Source organism: Thermobia domestica, chromosome 12 (assembly GCF_964235325.1).
Source record: "Thermobia domestica chromosome 12, izTheDome1.hap1.1, whole genome shotgun sequence".
Classification (NCBI taxonomy): Eukaryota; Metazoa; Arthropoda; class Insecta; order Zygentoma; family Lepismatidae; genus Thermobia; species Thermobia domestica.
In genome coordinates this window covers 122,216,694-122,242,053 of record NC_137465.1, presented here as the reverse complement: position 1 = coordinate 122,242,053, position 25,360 = coordinate 122,216,694, and the positions used below count along the sequence as shown (strand labels likewise).

At 35.3% G+C, this 25,360-nt stretch overlaps 1 protein-coding gene across 2 annotated transcripts in view; it reads left to right on the top strand.

Moving 5' to 3' along the window:
* Nucleotides 1-25,360, top strand: part of nAChRalpha1 (nicotinic acetylcholine receptor alpha1) — a 778,319-nt gene that overhangs the window by 699,216 nt on the left and 53,743 nt on the right. For both annotated transcript variants that reach the window (XM_081734054.1, XM_081734053.1), the window contains one exon: nt 8,157-8,266. In XM_081734054.1, coding sequence (XP_081590180.1) covers nt 8,157-8,266 — 110 coding nt within the window. The remainder of the gene's footprint in view (nt 1-8,156; nt 8,267-25,360) is intronic.

The window sequence follows — 25,360 nt, the reverse complement described above, 5'->3', positions numbered from 1 at the left end:
ATATGTCTAGGAGAATGAAGTACTAATAATTGTAGAAGTTTCTTGATACTTCAATTCATATAAGTCTTGATACTTCAATTCAGTCTTCTTGAGGCGAGAGTCAAACACCTTTTTCCCAAAAGATTATTATTCTTTCAAACTTAGTTTTAACAATCACGAAGACTTTCGTGAAACAGCTCAGTCGACTGAAAAAAAAGTTTATATCAGCCACCTCAATATGGCGCTGAGTTAGACAAAGCTATTATCCAAAAGATAATCAGATTTCAACGAAACCACTGAATTAAAATAGTAAAATTCTATAAATTGTTGCTGTTGACATATTCACAAACCTAATCAAACCAATTTTCTTCATATGATAACACCGAAATCACAATTTGGTCGGAAATTTGCCGAACACTCCTGGATAGAGTTAATTGTTGTACACTGCTTCTCTCAGTGTTCGTAGGTTTCCTTAAGGAAATTTCCCTCGACTGACAGAAAATATTCCCTTTTGTTATTAAATTTCCCCTCGTTTGTTGAATATCCAATTCCTATGCGAGAAGTTATGTGATAAGATTAATTTAGCTATTTTAAAGGAAGTACGAAGCACATTTGTTTTATTCATTTGATTTTTGCTTCTAATTTTGACTTTTCCTTCACTTATTTTTAACAAGGGGGCGCAGTGGGTCAGTGGCGCGTTCATCTCTGGTGCTTGATTGGGTCCTTAGTTGGATCCTACCTCGCGTCAAGTGGAGTTTGTGGCGGACAAATACAGTGTTCGTGGGTTTTCATGGGGTTTTCCATTTCCTTCCACTTTATTCATTCCACTATTGCACTCATTTCTCATCGTCACCGTCTCGTTTACCTAGTCGGTATAAACGTGGGACGTAAAACTGAAAGACTTTTATTTTTTTTTATCAAAAAATACATACATACGCCTAGCCAACAGTGGGTGCAACTTATCCTACTTTGAACACACACGCACATACACAAACTATTGCTATTGTATTGGTTTATTTCTGAAGAACAAAGAAGAATTAAACATTTATATTGGTCAATCAGTCAGCACAAGAATTTCCCTGGATTTTTTTACATTTTATCCAAAAATTTCCTTTTTTTTCTTTTTGCTAAATTTAGCTACGAAATTTCCCTAAATTAGGGTAATTCCCCTCAAACTACGAACACTGGCTTCTCTCAGAATGTTATGTGCCTTTTCATAAAGTGCGCGGTAAAGCGGTCGTGAATTCTTGAACCCAGATAGCTTAACTGATGAGTGAACTCTGCGTTCAAAGATCATTATAAATACATAAGTTACCAAAAATCAATTTGAATTTTTACACGAACCGTAATGGAATTGTAAAAACAAATTTAGATAGTCATTGAAAAGCTTTAAAGATGAATTTCACATTTGGCGGATAATTTCGAGAATTGGAGGGACTTTCGAAAACTAGCTGAAGCGTCTCTTACTAAGGTTTGAGGGATTAGGCGGGAAAATGATTTTTAAAAAAATCACTTCTCCTTTGTTCGAAAAAACCAATAAGGTCGAAAATGATTTAGAATTTGCTGTTGAGCATTTTCTTTTATGAAACAATATATATGTTGAACAAAATTTGAAAGAAGCCATGTTTATCCCAGAATAATAGAAAATTTAAAATATATTAATCAGTAATAATACCAACAAAATTCAGAAAATTGAAAGAAAAACAAAAAACTATAATGCAAAATAGTAAAAATAGTAGAAATAAATAAATATAACTATCCTGAAAAGGGTAGGACACATGTTGGTGGATAAGTATATCACACTTAAGTTGTACGTTTTCATATTTCATATCTGTTGGAAATAATTTCCTTCCTTCTTCGTCTCCATTTGATAAGTTATCAATTAAAGGTTTATGCATTCGAGTCTACATGGTAGTTAAATTAAATTCACTTACGTCGCTTTCAATACAAAAGGGCTTAACTTACATTTTTTTGCTTCGGATTTTGAGATTTTCAGGGGGGTATTTTTATAAGGACGTTAATATATATATAACTCTATGGCCTATGGAACTCGGAGGTTCAATGCCGCGTTCACAAAAGCTCTCCACTGACTTCTATCCTTACCTAACTGCACCCAGTTTCTCCTTTGTATTCCAATCTCTGCAAGATCCATCTTAATATTGTCGTCCCATCTGCGCCTAGGTCTTCCTAATGGTCGTTTTCCGATGGGTCTTCCAGTCAAGACTTTGAAAGCGTTTCTACTTTCTTCCATTCTAGCTACATGACCCGCCCAACTAAGCCTCCTAGACTTGACAACCCTAACAATGTTGGGTAAACCATATAAATTATGTAGTTCCTCGTTATGAAGTTTCCGCCATTCCCCATTCCCGTTCCTCTTGGGTCCGAATATTCGTCTCAGGATCTTGTTCTCAAATACTTTCAGTCTATGTTCTTCCCTCAGAGTAAGTGACCATGTTTCGCAGCCATACAGAACAACAGGCATGATTATCGTTTTGTATATTTTAAGCTTCAAATTCCTCGACAGAATTCGCGACGACAAGAGATTTTGAACCGAATAGTAACACGAATTCTCTGCTTTTAGTCGGCATTTAATTTCTTCGTGAATATGATTTTCCTCTGTTAATATTGATCCTAGATATTTGAAACTATCCACTTTATCAAAAGTATTATTTAATATTTTAAAGCATCTATAATCTGCTGTATTCGGTCCCGACGCACTTCCATGTATTTAGTTTTCTCTGCATTTACTTCTAAACCCATGTCCCTGCAAGAGTTTATTAAGATATCTGCATTTCTTTCTATTGTTCTCCTATCATCCCCTATTAAATTTACATCATCAGCATATGCCATAACCTGGTGAATACCGTTCAACTCTAGGCCCTGGTTGCTATCTTTGATTTTCCTTATAGCGTATTCCAGAACGAAGTTAAATAATAGTGGACAACGCATCTCCTTGTTTCAGGCCATTTTCGACGTGAAAGCTCGTGGACAAAAATTTTCCTACCCGGACTTTACTTTGGGATTCATTTAAACATATCTTAATTAATCTAATTAGCTTTCTCGGTATTCCAAGTTCTGTAAGAACGTTGTATAATGCTTCTCTCCTAACCGAGTCGTACGCCTTTCTAAAATCAATCAATCAATATATATACGTAAGTTGTATAAAGCGTAAGAGCTTAAATGACGCATACGCCCTTCTGCAATGGACGATCTGAGTAAACAATGGTACGCTCTGGCAATCATACGCCGCAATGTGTATTTAATTTTTTAGTCTCTTCGTATGTAAATGCCGCCATTAATTGTTTACGGTTGTTAATTTGGATTCATTTACGACTTTATTATTACAAATGTAGTTAATGACGTGTAAAAATATTTTTTACCTTAACAAGAAAGGAAGCAACTTAGTTATTGTATCAGGAGCTGAACAAGAAAGTCATGAAAATGAACAGGCAAAGCAAGATTTTTGCAAAAGAAGATATCTTCATGTTTCTGACGTACATTGACGATGATAGTCCTGCTGAGTGTGTAGAGCTGGAAAATGATAGTGGTGCGGATCCTGAGTATTTGCCTGAAAAAGTTATAGTTTATTTTTCCTTACATTGATATTTTTTCTCAAGATTAACAGTTTAAATTACGAAAATAATAGCAATGGATTATTACTTTAAGAACACTCTGTGAATCTCTAAAGCAAAATAGTGTTCTCGTATTTAATTAGTACTGAAAATGGAAAGATGGACCCAGATGAAATTGCATCGTGTGGACTCAAATACCTACGCCAATAAATTATCAACGAAAGTTGGACATATCACTATATATTCAGACTGCTGCTGAGGACAAAATTTAAACAAGAAATTAGCCTCAATGTGTCTTTATGCTATGAGTAGTACTCGAATAAAAACGATTGATCATAAATTTCTTGAGCCTGAGCACATCGAAATGGAGGTTGACTTAATGCACAGTACCATTGAACGTGCGAAACGTAATGTAGATGTCTTCGTTCCAACCCAGTGGTTAGCTGTTGCTCGAATGACGAAAAAAAACTGTTTCCATACGAAGTACACTCGATGACAATAGATAACTTCTTTAACTTCGAGGTAACGACAAACTTTTTTTCCCCATATCTTAGCAAAGATGATAAAGGCAATGAGATAGAATGGCAAAAATTGCGGTGGATGAGATTTAGTTAGGAGGACTTGGGGTGTGTTTTGTTCAAAATACGCATGGGGCATGAATTCTCCAAATTTTCCGTGCGGAAAGGCACCCCACGACGTTATACCAGCATACCCTCTTACAACGGTATTCTTCTGTTCGACCTATTTCTCAACAAAAGAAGAACGACTTGTAAAATTTGTGCAATATAGAAGTGACACCGCGAGACTACCACGCCTACTTGCGGAATTTCCAAAGTGATGGACATGTCGAAAACTTTGTTGAGGTCGATTGGTAAAAGAATTCTCTGTTGTGTCAATACATCAATAATGGCTTTCTTAAAGACAGATGCATTTTCATATCCTATGGTCTGTAGCGAAACTTTAATAATAATAATAATAATAATAATAATAATAATAATAATAATAATAATAATAATAATAATAATAATAATAATAATAATAATAATGATGATGATGATGAAAACATTGATAATTAAAACAAAAATAAGGAGAAAAGGAAATTATACTATTAAAATGTATTTCTAATGTTCATTATCACGGCTATAAAAGATCTGAAATAAAGCACTGAAACATTTGCCACATTATTATTTAAAATACTAGAACATACATCTGTTCATAAGGGCGTAAGTGCAAAACTTTGCAATTTTGTCAAGATAAACGAACAGCCTGAAAGTAACATTTACATGAAAAGAAACACCTGTTTTTTGCCATTAAGCTTGCAAAAAATTAAAGCTCCCCTTAAAGTAGTAAAAAAAAAAGTTATGTCTTGAACATACCACAAAATCTTCTTCTGCTCCTGTAATTTTTTTAAATGTTAGTTACTCCCCTTTGCATTGAAAGCGACGATATATCTAACCCTAAATGTTTACAATTATTGTTTATGTTATAATGTTCTTAGTTATGGGTATTGTCTTCTCTTGTCTGATTATTCTGACAAAAACGAAGTTTCTCCCCACTTACTCAGCGATTACGGATCACTTGCGCCCGAATTAACACATAAGTTGAGTAGGCTGGAACCTTGGGTGACATATTTGGCTTCCTCTCTCCCTCCTTATATATTATAAAATAAATTAGTTTAATATACAAGAACTTCCTCAATGGATTCTTCTGTTTTACAGAGTATGACATGCTTTTCCCTTTTCTTACCATATAAACGTGAATTTAACAAGGACACTCCATTATCGATAATAATTTAGACTTTATAATTTGCATCAAAATCTAAAAGCTCGATCAAATTATGTAATTTCTATCATATGTTAAACCAGAATAGACAACAGCACCATCAAATTCGGTAAATATAAATATATTTGAAATTATGTTGAAATTACCGTACGTTATAGCATTAGGAACGCAGACCTTTGAAAGAAGTTCATGACTTCAATGATAATCAGGAAAACTTGGTTTGTATAGATTCTAGTAAGAACCGACAGAAAAGTAACATCTGAATACTTGCATCGAAAGGGGAGTAACTGTTTACTTTACTACTGTAACGGTTTACTCTATGTCGAAATTGAGAGAATTCGAAAGAAATGGAAAGAAGATCTCTGTAGATGTACTACAATAAAGTTTTATTTCTGCACATGTTTGCATGTTTGAATACAGACAGATTCTTTTTTACGTATATATATTTAGGGTGTTTCAAAACAACACCGACAACGTGTGTAAGGTGGTTCCTGACACCAAGATATGACAAAATATAGACCAACCTAGGTGCACAAATGCTTCCTTTTGGAGTTTTAGGCTGCCGAAAACATGAAAAACTAAATTTAAAGGCCCATAGCTCCAGAACTATGGGACCGACCGTAGTCGGGTCAAGACTTCACTTAGGAACTAGTATGTGTCCTATCCAAATATCCAAGTTTCACAATCCTTCGGTACTTCCGCACCAACTTTTATAGAAGTAGTTGGCTAGTACTTCAAATTATATGCCCGCAGCCAAACTCCCTTTATGAGAATTGTTGCGTGAGTACCTTAGATCTCTGAAACATGTATTTTTGATAGCACACATATTAGTTCCTAAGTGTATTCTTGACCCGACTACGGTAGATCCCATAGTTTTGAAACTATGGACCTTTAAAGTTCATGTTTTCATATTTTTGGGTAGCCTGTAACTTCGAAAGAAAGCATTTGTGCACCCAGGTTGGTCTATACTTTTTGTCTTATCTCGGTGTAAGGAATCATCTCCCAAACGTTCTCGGTGTTGTTTTGATATACTATCTATCTATCTATCTATCTATATATATATATATATATATATATATATATATATATATATATATATATATATATATATATATATATGGAAGTATTTCATACGTATTTCAAATTGATAATTACTCCAATTGAAACTTATTCTTTGAATGTAATACAGGTTTTTAAATAGCAATCAATTGTAAAAAGCCAAGCAAAAACTTGTCACTAATTTTGTTCGTAAGTAAACTGTGTGGATTCTTAAACAAGCACATTTGTTACACGGACATTAATGGTTGAAATGTGTGGAAAATTTCTCCAGATTTTCATAAAATCTTGATATTGTCAGATTAGTGATCAGTGGCGTATGTGAACATGATTGGAGATATGTATTTCTAATTTTAAGTAAGGCTTATTTCAGTTCCCCACAGACCCGAGACAACACCAACTACTCCACGAACAAGTATATCAAATAATGCTTCTTCATGGCCGAGTAGATAATGCCCACCATTTCTGTGCACATGGTCCCTACTTAGATCCCTGATAGACGTACTTGCCCCCCATAAAAATTCTTGTATTGTCTCTTACCCAATTGTAAGCAGTGGGTCACGTCTCATTTTTTTTTCAGTTTTAAATAATTTTCCCCAGCTTCACGTGTGCTCCCTTCCCTCTTTACCTGAGAGATTTTCCTGAAACAAGACTAGCTTCAAAAATGATATAACGAGAAATCTCTAGTACAAGGTTGTCCAAAAAGTTCCCGAAATGATTTTTTAAAAATCCTTTATTCAACATCAGTTTACAATCTTTCACAATCTTTACAACATCAATTTACAGTCTTTTCAGAACTTTTCAAAGTATTCTTCCTCTGCTCCGATGCACCGTTGCCAACGCTTCACCCAACCATTGAAGGCGTCCTGAAAGTCGTCAACGGGAATCTCCTTCAATGAGGTTGTCGCGGCTGCTTTTAACGCCTCCAGAGTCCTATGCGAGTTCCTTTCAGGATTCTTTTGATTCTTAAGAACAAAAACAAATCCGCTGGTGCCAGATCGGGATTGCATAACGCTGCTCCAAAAACTGGTTCATTTTGTGCTCGATGAGGTATATTAAAAACTTATTTTATGTTGTAGAAGGTATAAACAACTTTGATATTTTAAGTACATATCATAACCAACATATCATAGCAAAAATGATTTTAAAATTTCCTAAATAATATCATTTGAAATTATATTCTCTTATTAAAGATAGAATTAATAGACAGTGACCATTCTTAAACAAGTGCCCTATACTGAATGCCTTGACAAACTTTTCATGAGAAATTGTAGCGATTACCACATAGCAAAGAACCATCCTATATTTCAAATTGTTTTTCCCAAAGGTCGGTGGACTTTCCGGAAATATACAGATCAATTTCTACATTTTTCTTTGTTTGGATTAATGTCACTCTTCAACATCGCTACCATATGAGACGTGAATCTTGAATATAACGTGCAATCAAAAGTACATAAGCTGCCAGTAGTTATAGAAGTCGAATATATCGTACTCAAAGCGCGAATACTGACCATTATAGTCACGATCAGTCTGGGAACTTACTGTGGTAACAAAATTAAACCTATATTAAAGTAGCAGCATACTTTTTGTTTATCTGACATCTTAAAGATTTTTGTGTGACATCTTAAAGATTATATTTTTAGTTTTCTTTTTCGAGAGTAGTTATATAGCATCCATTAAGATGAGAAAAATGTAAAGAGTAATAATTAATATTTACCCAATGTGACCATTTAACTTTTACTCTATACAGTTTTTGTTTCTTTGCAGGAATGGAACGATTATAAATTGAAATGGAATCCTGAAGAATACGGAGGCGTAGAAACTCTTCACGTCCCATCGGAACATATTTGGCTTCCCGACATCGTGCTGTATAACAAGTAAGTTAATTAAGCACAGTTACGTTCATATTGTTATTATTAAGTATACATAGCTATTTTCTTTCGCTCATCTCTCCTATTTTAGATTTTCTATCCGTTTCCAGCATTAACCAATAGCTAGCTTAGGAATAGAAATCGAGATAATGTTATCGCCTTTGCCACGCCACCGCACAAACGCACACGGAACCTGGCTCATGGAGTGTGTGTGTGCAAAAGATAAGCATTCTTTCAGTGCAGCACTCATGGGAATCTTCACTGGTAACCTTTCGGTTCCAGTACACTCGTCTGCGTGTTATCGCCAGTGACTCACAGTTATCGGCTTCCCAGTCTGTTTGAGGGTAGCGCTTATTAACAGATACATTTGTTGTCGACCTCAGAACCCAGAAAGCACCAGAAAGTCCAAACAGTTTCTGGAATTCGGTTGTTTTAAATAATCAACATACAGTAAAATTCTTAATACAAATTACCTTTATAGGTCTTTCCTTCAACATCTACAATTCCGTCAAGTTGGAACCCGAACTCATTATTTGAAATTCTTTCACTATTTCGTTGCTAATTAGTCTGTGACTTTCATAAAAACTACTATGTAATTTTTATCTCCTGATTTTAATTGTCATATCAGAGTATAGTTGGTCAGACAACAACAAAACGTTTTCAACACAGCGATTTCTGAAGCAAAACATAAAATTTAATATTCATATCTGCTCAAAGACGAAATTTTGAATTTAAACATTTGTCCTTCGCATGTCTGCAAAATAAAGCAATAAATTGGTTTCAACTATTCTATGACCTCATGGATGCTGTAATTAATTTCCTTTTCATAGCTACCTCCTTGTTTGAAGTTCAGCTTGCATGACAAATATACATAAATTACACAAAATGCTCTTAAATATCATTTTGAGTTTTGTAAGATGCAGTAGAGGTTATCTTGTAATTCTCATACAGCTGTTCATTCTATTAAAATAGAAAATAAACTTATATTGTATAGCACAAAATTCTGCATAACTTATGTTGAGTACTAATTAACTGAATACTCGTTTCTTAAATATTTCTGATAAGCAGAAGGTATTACCTTTCAATAAATAAGACTTCTAATATTTCATTTGTGTATTATTTTATACGAACAAACGTTTCAAAGACATCTGACTGCCTTTATCACCAGAGTTGTATGAGTTCGAATAAAATATTAAAGGGAAGGAGTATCAAAAGTCATACTCATTGAATTACAATCATCTCTATGAGGAAGGATCTTGATTAATTTTTAAAGGTTAAGAGTTTTATTAATAAACTAGTTAATTATCTTTGATACAATCCCACACACTCATTATTACTCGTAAGGAAGTAAGGAAGTGTGCTTGATGGGTTTGAATCCTACTTTCAATGTCTGCCAACATGCTTTGGTTACAGCATATTTTCTTTTCAAGATCTACAATCCTACGGTCATGCATTTCAAGAGTTTGTTGAAAGTCGTGCTTTATCTGTGTTAGAGAATTACTTCTTTGGATTTCAACCTGTTGAATCACTAGTCACAACTCATCCTGCATTTTCGTCAACTGATTGCAAGTTTGAATTTTCATTTCACTAAATCGATCATTTACTTCTATTTTGAATTCCCTGAGTTCTAGTCTCATACTTTCAATTTCAATTTTAATTTCTGATTTAAAAGCATTACACACTGTTTCCATTCTTTGCATACCGTTAGTAATCTCTTGAACTGATGTATCGTGTTTTTCGCGTAACTCAGCTACTTCTGTTTTCAGACTATCAATCTGTTTAATTAATTCAATATGGTTACTTTTTATCGATTGGTTAGTTTCAGTCAAATCCGCAGACAGCTTTTCCACTGCTTCGAGCAGTGTTTCCATCTCACAAGTGGTTGTCATGATAAAATTACTGTCTATATATCACACTACAAAACACAAATATAAATTAAATTAATAAAATGGCATTGAATATACAAAGTAGTACAGTCCAGAGAATCACTGGAGAGTAGCGCCATTTTATGAGTGTTTTGGGTTCAATTCTTCCCTATCCCAGTTCAGATAAGTCATATATCGTGATCCTCGGTTCGTTCCTAACTTACTATAAGGTAAGGTCAAGTAATAATGAAATCGAACACCAATTATTATAAGGAAGAATCCACATTCACGGTCATCAGGTTCGGGTGCCTTAAATAACTACAAGAGGGCTGAGTCGTGTGCCCACCGACACTGGCGAGTCAAGCACCTTACAGCTATATCGCTAATATATTTCTTATTGATATTTTCAAAAAACATTTGTTGGAGGGATGAGGGAAAATGCTGATACCGGTTGGTTGCAGAGTGAGAAAGAAATTTCCAAGAATTAATACTGAGAATACGAGGGTTGGTTAAAAAGTAGATATAACGATATCGTTATAATATTATTCCAAAAACATTGTGAGTTGCAGTTATTATGATAAGACTATAAGAATGTCAACCATACTACTCTCAGATTATTTGGCAATCAAATACTAATTAGTTTGGTGTTTTATCTTGTACTAAAAAATTAAATTAAGTACTGCAATTTTGAAATCAAGCTTTACCACATGAAGAAAAAATAGAATAGGAGAATTACTGTGTGATGCCAACATCAGGTGTAGTCGGGGAGTGTTTTACTTTGGTCACATGAGGCGCTAAGACGAGTTCTTGCCCCGGACGACAGCTAGCCTAGTTGCGCCGCTGCTATCATCTCTGTGAACTTAATGTACCATGTACTTATTTAATCAGTACATTACATGGTTTCAAATTGTATGTGTAACACTTTCACTTGAATAAATTATATCTATTGGCCGCCATACTGAAAAAATGATCGCGAGTATTCAAAACACATGTATTATGTTTTTTGTTCTCGTTTTCTGACAGTTCAAATGATTTTGGAGACAGCTTAATGAAGTTTAAAAAACTCTTTCAATGTAAAATTTCCAATAACTAGTGATTTCATGATTAAACAAATGATTTAATTTGTTAATTTTATGCACTTTAACTTCATAAAATTAATCATCAAGGAATAAAAGTAAAGTATAAGCCTCCAAAACAACTCACACGATTTTCTTGAAAATCAATTTTTCTTAAAACGTGTTTTTGAAACATCTTATGAGTAAACTAATTCCTGACAGTTGTCAACTGCAAGCAATATTCTCTAATAAAATGAGGCACAAAACGTGCTTCATGAAAATCTAGTAATTTCGAGGAAATACATAGTGAAAATGAATTTTTAAAGATGGGTTAAACTCAACAAATTCGCTCAACTAATTCTAATTCCAAACAATAGGAAGAAGTATTAAGTCTTCTAAAAACATGCCTATCGAATACGGATATTTTAATTGTACCAACCCAATATAGTCATTACATTTAAATAACTAAGATATGCCTGTTGGTTGGTCGGAGCTTAGCGTCCTATTTCAGCATCAAAGCTATATAAGACGTGGATCTACAATTTTTGGATGGCATCAGTACACCGTAATGCGTTCATATTTCAAGGATCTCCACCAGGAATCGAACTTGGGATCCTATGCACTTCAAACGCATTCCTATAAAAGTTTCAAGTACCTCTAAAATTGAATTTGTGTCACTGCAATATTTTCACAGTTCCAATAGAAAATGTACATGATACGGTGTCAGGCGCTGTCTTCATAGAAATACTTTACCTAGGTAAGAATGTCATTAGGGTACCACGTAAAACAGAGCATATACATTGCTATTCCATAATCCCTTAGTTCCTCTGTGTATATACAGGGTGTTTCAAAAAACACCGACAACGTTTAGGAGCTGATTTCTGACACCAAGATAAGACGAAAAGTATAGACTAACCTGGGTGCATAAATGCTTCCTTTCGGAGTTATAAGCTGCCGAAAACATGAAGAATTGAACTTTAAAGGTTCATAGCTCCAAAACTATGAGACCTACCGTAGTCGGGTCAAGACTTCACTTAGAAACTGATATGTGCACTATCTAAAAATACATGTTTCAAAAGCCTAAGGTACTCACGTAGCAATTTTTGCGTAGGGAGTTTGGCTAAGCGCGTATAACTTGAAGTAATCACCAACTACCTCTATAAAAATTGTTGTGGAAGTACCGTAGGATTCTGAAACTTGGATATTTGGATAAGGCACATATTAATTCCTAAGTGAAGTCTTGACCCGACTACGGTAGGTCCAATAGTATTGGAGCTATGGGCCTTTAAATTCAATTTTTCATGTTTTCTGCAGCCTATAAATCCGAAAGGAAGCATTTGTGCACCCAAGTTGGTCTATAGTTTTTGTCTTACCTTGATGTCAGGAATCACCTCCCAAAAGTTGTCGGTGTTGTTTTGAAACACCCTGTATATATATATATATATATATATATATATATATATATATATATATATATATATATATATATATATATATATATATATATATTTAGTGGTGTACAACACTTAAGAACGTACGTGGGGTTCCTCAGGGAGTGTCACTCTCAAGTAGCATAGATCGGTTAAACTTGAACCATACATAGAAAGTATGCTACAGTATGATACTGGAAATAACAAGAAACAACACATGATTAGAAGAATGAAAATGACACTTTTATACAGAAAAAATACCTTACACTGAAGTCACTGTGATTTGTGATGGTTCCTCTGACCGTATCGAAGGATTAAAATGGTTCTTAGAAAAATGTGTTCACCACGGACAGTCATGCACGATCTGCAACTTGCTTCCATGCTGCTAATAAAGTTGGTAATAAGTTGTTGTGGTATAGAGCTCCATTCCTCCACCATGGTTGTTGACAATTTCTGGGTGGTTCTTGGTGCACCTAGAAGTGCTGCAAGATGCAGCCCTATAGTATAGCACACGTGCTGGATGGGATTCAAGTGTGGGATTGCATTTCCCGGACAAGCCAGTCCATTCGCCGAATATCCTCTCGTTCCAAAAGCTCCGCCAAGTGTGCTGTTCGATCCAGTCGCGCATTATCATCCATAAAGATGAAGTCGATACAGAGTAAACTGTGAAAAGACGCACGTTGGAAAGGAGTACAGTGTCACAATATCGTTGACCAATGAATGTGCTGTGTTGTAAAATTTGGACGTTGTTAAGCCCAAGCAACATTATACTTTCCCACACAAGAACACATGGATCACCAGAACGATAATTTCCGAAAATGTTCCTCGGTTCATTGCGTGTTCCCACCTCTCGCTAGATGAGTATAGACCCAGAATTACTATTCAGACTGTATCTAATTCCATCTGAGGAGAGAACACAACCTCACTCCTCCAATAAGTGTGCTGTGTTGTAAAATTTGGACGTTGTTAAGCCCAAGCAACATTATACTTTCCCACACAAGAACACCTGGATCACCAGAACGATAATTTCCGAAAATGTTCCTCGGTTCATTGCGTGTTCCCACCTCTCGCTAGATGAGTATAGATACAGAATTACTATTCAGACTGTATCTAATTCCATCTGAGGAGAGAACACAACCTCACTCCTCCTTGGTTAAGACCACAACGAAATACAATGCAATGGTCGTCTGGCAAAAAGATCATCTCCATGCAGCGGACGTGCCAATGTAACGCGTGAAATTGGACACCTTACAGTCCTGTTAAATGTCTTTGCAATTGCACCCAGTGTTTGACGTCTCTTCCTTCTTACCTGTTGCACAATACAGTGTTCGTCGGTTTGTGTAATTGACCGTGGTTGACCGCCAACTTTCCATCGCACAGAATTATCTGTGTTTCGTAACGCTTCCTACGCACGGGAAAGAATGCTGTACGCAATATCAAACTCCTGAGCAACACTCATTATACATCGTCCTTCTTCCAGTGTCCCGATTATTCTTCCTCGTGTGAATTCACCCAAATGTTATCTTCAGGCCATATTTTTGTAATACATAATAATGCACCTTAACAACTCTGTTACTGACGCACACACTCTCAATCCCTTTCATTTTACTGCTTCGTGTTGGAGAAGAAGACCCATTCGGTGCTATGGACACGTTGAACACCACACTACAAACAATTTATTTCGCTTGTATGTTTAGGAGGCATCTGGGCAAACGTGCTGCCGGGATTTTATAGATTTCCACTCGCTAACCAATGTTTTATGTTACTCTACCTACCTCGTGTTTAACTTTTGTACACCCTATATATATATATATATATATATATATATATATATATATATATATATATATATATATATATATATATATATATATATATATATATATATATATATATATATATATATATATCCACTGGAGGTGGGAGTGTATAGTGTTTTACATGGTTAAAAATATTAATATCGAAGAAACTCCTTCTTTTCTTGCTCGGGGATTTTACTTCAACAGAACTTTCTTGGACTTCATTATAAACGCAAAGTCATGCAGAAAACTTACAAAGCACTAAAAAACTTTTGTAACAAATATTATTCACACAGTTTTGAAAATAAACGATCTAGACTAAAAATAAAGAAAACAAAACAAAACTTAGTTGTTTCAAGTACCAAAGACGTAAAGAGACTGCATTTGCATAACCTTCTGGGAGCAATTCTTCAGTTTATATAAATGGTTGGTACTTTGTTCATGAACCCAAGGGAAGCAAACTGTATTAACTGTACAAGAATGTTTAAGCAATAAGTATAAAATAAAAGTAAAAGTTTCACATCAAGTCTGTCTACTTTTGTTCTTTTGTTTTAGAAATACGCGTAGTAACTTCATAATTTTATATGATTCGACGTTGTGAACACTCAGAAAATACGTGTATGGTATCTACTCACTACTAAACAACTAAACTAAAAATAATAAACTCTCTGACACTACAATCCATACAGGGATATGGCCGGCGGGATGGCTCTAACACCATTGTTTCTGCAGTTTCCCTACAGAAATTCACAACATTCTTTTTCAAATAGTCCCGTAAACAGTATTAATTTCCTTCCGGTAGTGAGTGAATTTCAATATACTGGGGGTGAAAATAGTATTACAAAAATAATGGAAGTTCACATTGAGTTAAATAGCAAAATATTGACCCGGGGAGAATTTCCTCCTGGGCCACCTACTGAAATCATTACTGCTTTTAAATCTCTTACTAGGGCAACATTAATACTATATCAACACTACAAATGTTATGCCCCAACCAAGAATTTAAGACCTGGGGCCACACAAAACAGAGACACTTCTAACCTATTCTCAGGATGTGGATACCAGTGCACGTTTATTAACATTATTCAAGATATTTGGATTTAGGAGCATCCACATTTGGAAAACCAAAGTAAACAAGTGATTTTCGTTTCAGATTGTGACTCTATGGTAGACTTCCAACTATAGTAGTCCAATACTCTACCCAGAAGTAAGATGTTGATCAGCCCCAGTTTCAATACGGCGGGAAAGTGGAACCTACTCGTGGGATTTTGAATGTATATCAAAACTAACTTCCCGCAATCTCTTACGGTTTTGCTCTATAAAAGTCCAATATCAAAACTTGAAACGACGCGTTTCTACAACTTCCGATTTCAATAGAGAGATTAGATAAGAGATTAAAGTTATCCTTGCAACACATAATTCAAATTTACGAAATCGGTTTTAGCAGTTGTCATTGTTGCTCAATAGGAACTAATATTAAAGCCGGAAGTGGTCACCTTCTAATACAGGCACTAGAGCCTAGATTTAACTTATTACTCTTAACTAAAACTTTAAATTAAGAAACTATTTCACGATATCAACTACAGTTCTTACTCTGTGTGGAGTTCTGCTCCATGTAGAAGTTTGCATTTATGCCATTTTTGGTCTCATTAGAGCAATAGGACAGAGAATAAGCCCATCCTTAAAATGCTGGATGAAAACCAAAAATTTGTTTCTTGTTACCTTTTACAGATTGTCCTCAGAAATAAAAAAAAAGAATCTACTAGATTCGTTTGGAATAGAGAGATTAGAATGAAAATGAGGCTTATTCTTGGAACCATTAAATTCATTTCAAAAAGCCGTCTCTCACTATCTATTGCCGCTTATTGCTCTATGAAGATCAATACTGAAAGCGGAAGTTGAAAGGGATTTGAAGAGAAAGTTGACAAATCTCAGGAACTACTTGACTGATAAACACCAATTGTTACCAGGATGTAGAGGATCAAAATTGAGTTTGTTGAGTGAGGTGATTCATCCAACGGAAGGGAGAAAAACCAACCATTTCTGTTTTTTACGTTGATCATTATAGAGCAAAACCTGTAATAGATAGCTAGAAGCGGTTTCTTGCAATCGGTTAATCGTCCCAATAATAGGGGAGAGTTGCATAAGTAGGGACGGCTCATAAAATGGGGCGTTGGCAACACTGCTCTAGTAAGAACGTTGCATGACAAGCTTCGAGTGTTATTGTATAAAGCTTGTACGAAGAAGTGGCACGACGTTAGTGGTGAGGCGCTGCAACAAGAAACACATGCGTAACAATTGTAAGTATGAATGAACAATGTATTTCTAAAATATTTGAATGATATATAAAAGTCGCCTGTACTACTATATGCTACAGTTTTGACCTAGTTTTTCTGTTGTGACAACTATGTAGCTATGCGAATTTTTACAAAATACGAAGGCATCATAGATATTAAGGTGTCTTGTAAAAGCTGATAAAAGTGGAAGAGGAGACGAGTTCGTAAGATGGGACAGTGCTTGAGAGCGTAAGATGGGACAGCATCTCATCTTATAAACTTGGCTCAAGGTGTATATCACGATCGTACAAAAAGTGTAGTACGTAACATTTCAAGTTTTAAGCTTACTAAATAGGTCAATACTTCTTGAAGAAGCTTTAAGTGTACTTAAAACAAGGTTATTTGCTGAGTATAGATAATCGAAATGGACTATTTTAGACAATGTGAGAATTTGAATTTATTTATGGAGTACGGGACTTTTGGTCATCCTCCTGCACAGCTAATTCCAATGTCTATGTTTCGCATAAGCGTAATTTTGTCCAGATGTTTGGGTGGTGGGCAAAGAACCTATTTGAAAAGAGAGGAGAAAAGGTAAAAATTATCATTACAAATTAAGCAAAAATGAGTTGTAAGTTACCGTTGATATAATTTACATGAAATTTGAGGAAACAATTGCCTCCATGGTTCCAAGTTACGACTATGATATTTATTTTCTTTCATTTCCCATTTCTAAAGACAACCTGCCTTTTCAAGACGGCTCTAGTAATGCACACCAAGAGTAAATCGAACCGTTTGTAATTGGCCTGAAGCCGATATGAGTGTAGTTATTCGTGATATCAGGAAAAAGAAGATGCCTGTGAGGAAAGCAGTCAGAAAGAACGCGGTGCCGAAGTCGACACTCTTTAGACGACTTTTGGGGCAGAACAAAATTGCTGTGGAAGGAGAGAAATATCTTTGACGTTTTACTAATCCTTTTGACGACGCATTTGAAAGAAGTTATGAAAACTTAATCAGTATTCACATAGTTTTAACACTGAAAAGAAAGAAGCCGCGGAAAAGTGGTTTTACGGATTTAGAGAAAGACACCCAGACATTAGTCTAAGATCGCCAGAACCCATATCTTGTGCTCGATTTATGGATTCAACAAAGAAACTATTGATAAGTTTTTTGACTTATTAGAAAGGGTATGTAACGAACATGTATTTACTACTGGTAATATCTCCAACTGAGATGAAACAGGCATGAAAACTGTATATAAAACACTGGGTAAGAAAGGAAATAAACAAGTGGGTGATATTATTACTACCGAGAAGGGTAGAAGTATAACTGTTGTGTGTAGTGTCAATATGTTCAGCACGTATTTGTTTCCGCAAGAAAAAGGAGATATTCAATATTATTAAACAAAGTCCCTGTAGGTTCGATTCAATTAGTAAGATCGGATGGATCACAACACAGTTGTTATTTGCACATAACAAGCGTTTCGCCAGTTATGTTTCATGGCCACACCAGAATCCTGTATCGCTCACTGTGGATGAATAGCTACATTAAACTTTGCTTTTCAAAACGGAATCATCCTTCTCAGCTTGTCTCCACATTGTACTCATAGAGTATAATCACTGGATGTTTCTGTATTTGGCCCATTGGAGCAGCACTTCCATCACGTTGTTCAAATGTGGCTACCCCAACATTCTGGCAGATTCTTCACAGAATGAAGAAGTACACAGATTCTTCACATAAACTAGCAAAAGATCTTATCGAATGTGGCAAGGCAGCTACCGTAGCCAAAACTGCAAGTGGCTTCCGCAAAGCAGACATTTGACATATTGATTGTACTGATTTCGTAAATCACGATTTCCTTGCTCCTTTAGGTGGATTTTCGTGTAGTAGCCCTACTAACATTTCAGAGCAAGATTTCCGCAAAGGTCGTTTTCGAAAGCCACAATTACTTCATGAAGACAGCTTTACTGCGACATACTCTACAAGTAATGCGATTGTTATATAGCGGCAACATCACAAAAAGTCGAGAATATTAAATTACCATCCACATCCAAATATGTTAGCAATGCACCTGAATCATCATGTGTCAGCATTGAGGAGATAAGTCCTTCTCCAAAGTATTTCCAAGCTACAGAAACAGGAAAGTGGACTGTTCGTAGGAAGAAAATGGAAGCACAAGTATTAAATTAACTCCATCACCATACAAAGCCAGTCTTCGTGAAAAACATCATTATCATTTACAAGTGCATATAAACCAACATCTACTCCACAACACAACACAGCGCATAGTACGAAAAAGAAAGATTACCTTGCATGAAAGTTCGCCTCATGTTATGCCTCGCACACGCCACGGAAGCAGTAAATTTGACACATGTGGAGAATGGCACTGTTTAGTGTGCAGCGAATAGCACAGTGCTTCACCAGAAGAATGAATTCGGTGCTTGCAGTGTGAAGGTTGATCACACTTATAGTGGTGACACTAGGGATATTTTTTTTTTTTTTTTTTTTTGTATACAGTTCGACGACATAGAGTAAACAGCATGGCCCTGCACATTTCTTATTTCTTTGACACAAAAATATTTATAAGCCTTTGAGAACAACGTCCAAGGTATCCAATGAACATATGTGTCTTTCTTATTTTGAGTTAGCATCTGTAAAATAAATATGAATTCCAAAAGTGTCCCAAAGTATGGAACTTTCCCCTACCCGCAACTATATATTAAAACCTGATATGATAGAAATCCACTACAACTTCTGGTTTCCACATTGATTTACATACAGTAGAAAAGATAAGAAACAGGAAGAAGCTGTTTCTTCTGGAATCGCTTTAGCGTTCTATTACAATCTTCTCTCTAAACCTTCTACTCAAAGCAGAAATGACAGAAATAAACCACTTCCGGTTTTAATGTTGATCGTCATACGATAAAAACGGCAATAGACAGTAAAAAGCTGTTTTCTGCAATCAATTAAGCATTCAAGAGTATATTTCATCTCCACTTTAATCTATCAACTCAAACCGGAAATGGTAGAGATCTACTGTCTCTTTTGGTTTCAATATTGATCGAAAAAGTATCATGCCATACAAACGAAACTCCTTCACTTGGTGTCAAAGAATTTAATTTAAAGACGTCCTTGTTTCAATTATAAGTCCTTGAAATTCAGTAATGTTTTGGAAGATGATTTCCTCACAATAATCTTTGATTTTTGTAAAAAATTTCACAGAATGTACTACATATTTAATGACTTACTGCTTTTGTTTTCCTATTGTATTTATGGATGTTATTAGGTCAAGGAGGTGTTGGAGTGAAGTATATATTTGTTTCTCTGAATTACTTTACAAGGTTCTCAGAAAGAAATCAAGTGGCGTGTAATCTGAAGATCGTGTTGGCCAGGCAACTGGACCTATCCACTTATCTGGGAAATGCTGATCAAGAAATTACGTCTATCAGGTAGTGCGGCGTTGCGCCATCTTGTTGCCACCATAAGCGGCCATCGTGGTCATCTTCATCTAACTGTAGAACAAGAAAGTTCTGGAGTATACCAAGATAGGCGATGAGGGTGATGGTGCTCTCAGCAAAGAAGAATGGTCCATACACCTTCGCTGTGGAAACAGTGCAAAGCACGTTCACTTTGGGGCTGTCCACGTATGCATGTGGATTTTCCGTGCCCCAAATACGACAATTGTGTGTGTTGACTTGGCCGGAAAAGTGATAAGTTGATTCGTCACTGAATACCACATTGTTCAAGAATGACTCATCACCACTAATGCGATCCAACATGGTAACACAGAATTGATGTCGGCTATGTTTATCCGCTTCACTCAGTGCTTGAACCAAGGACAGTCTGTATGGTTTCATGGACAAACGTCTACGCAATACACGCTAAACAGTGGTCTGAGGGATACTAGTTTCTTGTGATGCACGTCGTGTAGATTTTCGAGGACTGCGGACAAAACTCTTTCTAACTGCTTCCATCACGTCGTCAGTCACGGGTGAGCGTCCTGGAGCCTTTGTGTGTCGCACACAACAACCTGTCTCAACAAATGTCTGGTGCCATTTCAACACTGTTGGTCTGCTGGGTGGGACCTTGGCGTATTGTGTGCGAAACTTACGCTGTACACTCGTTGCTGACTTCGTTTCTTCAAACCAACACACGCACTTAGCTCTTTCCGCACCAGTGAAAGTCTCCATTTTCAACGACTGACCGATGACACCACGTGTGGTTAACTCCGTAACTATTCACTACGTGAGTCAAACTTGAAGTGTTTTGCAGTAAACTAAGTCTGTATGTGGTTCCAATAAAGAATTATAACTGATTGAAGTTGTAAACCCTAGAAAGAATCACCCTAGATAGATAGATAGATAGATAGATAGATAGATAGATAGATAGATAGATAGATAGATAGATAGATAGATAGATAGATAGATTGATTGATTGATTGATTGATTGATTGATTGATTGATTGATTGAAATCTTAGAGAAGAAAAGCCCTACTCTGCAGATGTTTGTATTTCGATTTCTTTTTTAACATATTTTAATTATAAAGTCCATTTACATATTGAAAAATTAAGTTAAAATTGGATTTCGTATTAAATAATTTTACGCATTCACTGCAAAACATCTTAAAGTGTACAAAATTGTTCTCACTCAAATTTGATTAGGTTCAAGTAATCCCATTTGTTTTGTTTTTTTTTTAACAAATATCTGCATACACGAAATTTCACGTAAAAGCAATTAACTCTGACAACACTGCTGTATTATGACGTCACTTGTAAACAACGAAATTAATTTGATAATTTTGCTGCCGTCTGCATAAATATATCAGACACATAATACCAATAGATTCTATTTCCCGTTAGTGTTACCAATCGAGTTGAAAAGAGACGAGAAATGACGTTTTCTCGTCTCGTCTAGTTAAATCTTGTGAAAGTCTTGCCTCGGCTCAATTCTAAGAAAGATCTTTTCCTCTCGTCCCAAAATTTTTATCGACTCGTTTTGTAAATTTACATACAAAATTGATGTCTTAATTTATTTTCTTAATTTTATCTGGAAGTTATGAAATTCCTTCCAAGTCACGAGGACGAGAGGTTCATAAAGAGTCTCATATAACAACATTTTAACCATATTTGTTACTAGAGTGTATTGTATAATGACTAGGGCTCGGAAGTTGAAGACCTAAAAGTTGCCTAAAGAGGGCCGATAAAAAATGTAATATATATATATATATATATATGTGTGTGTGTGTGTGTGTGTGTGTGTGTGTGTGTGTGTATGTGTGTGTGTGTATGTGTGTGTGTGTGTGTGTGTGTGTGTGTAAAATTGAAATCTCAATTTCAAATTTTGTGTGACATACTTTCCTGGTCGGCAACTCCTCAAATGTTCCATGCAAAAGAACTAACTAAGCAAAATGTACTGTGTTCTAAAAGTTTTTTTTTGTAAAAATTTTAATACTGTACATGTTGATTGATAAATTTCATTGCAATTAATTTGCATTATAATTGTGTATTTTATTTGTTATTGAGAAATGAACTTACAAATCAAAATGATATAATAAATTGAAAAAAGAAAGATTTCTCAACAGTTTCGCATGCTGAAAACTAAGTTGTCAGATTACTACAAAGAATTTGGAAAAAAGTCAAGTGAAAAATAGAATAAAATCCGATGTTATTAATTATTTCTTAAAACATTTGTGAATTATAGAGTTGTAACAGACACGGAACTTTCAGATCGCTGCTAAATTTATTTCCTAAATATGCTGTTTGCTCGTATCAGTAAGAATTTATTGGTTTGGTACAGCTCTATATCCATTAGAAAATTTTATCTTTTGAAGTTTCGTATTTAAACGAAAGCTACCAATACTAACAACAAGAAGCTGGAAAGTAAGAGCTATATATTATCTTCTCGAGAAGATTCTGAATTCAACAAGACTTGAAGCGTGAATCCAGAAATCAATGAATCTCGTTTGGCTGACGAAAAGCACACAGAAATTTGAGGAAAGTACTGATTGCGTTCTTGAATATCGGCAGCGTACACAGGATCCTTTTGCAAGTAAGCAAATATCATCAGCTCCCTTTTCTTTCTCTGTGGGAACAGACATTGATATCTCCGTCCACATACATCTTTCATGGGCAATTCAAAGACTCTTTTAAATCTGTTCCACGAATTGTGTTCAACACAAAAATGTTGCTGCTATTGGTACAATTTCAATTCGCATAGCTTTCCAGAGAGCCCATTCCTCCAGTTTTCATGGTTGTAATGCTGCTCTGTTGTGGATCGTAACTTCTGAAAAGAAAGAGAAAGAAGCGAACGAATAACTGCAAAACTTGATTCTCTCTTTAGACGAACTTTTCTTACGATTCTGTTGTGGTTAAGACTGTTCTTTTCTTTTCTTCCAAGTATAACTTTTCAGATACTTCTGTTCCCTTTGGGGACTATATATTACACGATAAAAATAGCCATGAAGTTTCTACGTCAAGTGTTAACGAACTTGTTTCTTTTAGAATTTATTCCGATTGTCATACACAAACATCATCTATTCCTTTTGACAAATATTACCACTCATACATCAAAAACATCTCATAGTGATATGAAAAATACGGTTCTAACTTGAAAGAAGTATACATGAGTTGTTTATTTATTTATTTGGGTTTAAGATTCTAATATCAACTTAAGAAATCTGAAGTTTGTTCCGTAGTTGGAGGTAGAATAATACAATTAAATGAATAAATATGTTGTACCCGAAAACAATAGATGCTCTCCATTTAATGTAAATCATTATGCTCTATCAAAATTAAGTTACTTCAAACGCTTCTACAGACTGTTTCTTAAAGTTAAAACCCTGCAAAATTGTTTCCTAGCAGAGTAAAATACCATTAATCTCTTACATTACAATCATAGGCCAATTTTCAAGATACTATTTTCAAACCAAACAAAGAAATAACCAGAAGTTACTGACTTATATAGTATAACTTCAGTCACCCGGATCGCCAAATAAAAAATGATTATCAGATTGTTTTAAAAAAATAAGAAAAGAACTTGTTGAAATGCAAACTATAAGTATTCATTTCTGGAAACATAATTTCCTTCAAATTTCTATTTAAATCAACCTTAAATTTGTGTTTAATTGGAATTTCTGAAAACTATATTTTGAAAACTCTGTCGGTATTTCACCAATTTCAAATATACAGCTGTATTTCTTTTTCGTCATGTTCTAAGAAGATCCGAAGAATTCAGTTTTATATACATTAAGCCTACCTTTTTACTAAACAAAAGCTAGTTTAGAGAATGGTTATATTATACAGCATAACCTTTTGTTACGATTTCCCCAATTACTGGGATTTCTGCATATTCGAATTGCATTCAGAACACATTAGTCCAGATAATTGGAGTTTCAGTGTAATATTTATGACTCAGGTATATACAATACATTGATGGCATATATTGTCTCGTTAAAACATACATAGTATCCATAAATATTTACCTGATTACAAAACCATGATAATTTACAATTGTGTACAGATAGCGAAACGTATCTAACCTCAAATGCAGAAAATCTCAAACTTTATAATCATATTAAAAAGACTAAACCTCACATGTGCACCCATAGTAGCTCAAAAACATTCAATGGGCATTCAATTTCACGCCATACATTCATCAACATTTCTGTTGTGATTGTGTGAATCGCCTATGTTATGCGGTATCGCAAGATCGAAACATCAGGAACTGTTGTATGGTACACAATATCTTTAAAATAACCTGAAAAAGGTCTAAGAGATTTATGTCAGGAGACCTAGGAACAATGGTATTGTACTCCTCTGCTTCTCCACTGATTTAGGAAAATTTGATTAAGATGATCGCGAACGGGAATGGCCAATAAGGGATAGCCATCTTGTTGAAAGATGATAGTCTGTTGTATGTCGTGTAGCAGAGGAACGGTACAGTTGGTCAACATGTGTAGGTACACATTTGCGGTCATTGCGTTATGAAGGAAGACGAACAAACTAAATCGCTCCATCACACATGACGGCATAACACACATTCAACCTTGGGCTATCTCAACAGTGTTCGCCTACAGTGTAGGGGTTTTCCTATCTCAAGATCCTTACAGTGTGTCTGTTTACTGATCCACCCATATAAAAAGTAGCCTAATCGGAAAAACGTACTCAGTTAAACAACAAATTGTCCTCGTCAATCCGATTCAGCATGAGGTTCGCAAAATTTTCAAGTGCTAGATGATGGTCCGACTTGATAGTCTACACAATTTGGACCTTTATGCATACAATGATAGACGTTTGCGTAAAACTTTGTGGTGCTTGAAGGTGGCGCGAGGTGCATTTGGCTATCTCGTGAATGAGATTTGAATCACATATACAGTCTCGTCAGAAACACATGGCTTGGCACTGCTTGTATCCTTCGTATCGGACTCCATTGCTAAAACGTTGGTCACCCAACGACTTAATTAACTTCATGTATGTCCTTTCCATAGTACTGAAACATTCGTAGTATAGTTAATTGTGATTTTGTTTCTACAAATCACACAACACGTGGTACTTTTATCTCTAGAGAAACCGTTTTGACGACACAGTGCTCCTAACGGCAAAAGCTGTGTATGTGACACAACTGTAAAAAAAAGTTTATGAGTTCCGTGCGTATCTGTAATGAAAAAATGTGTACATAGT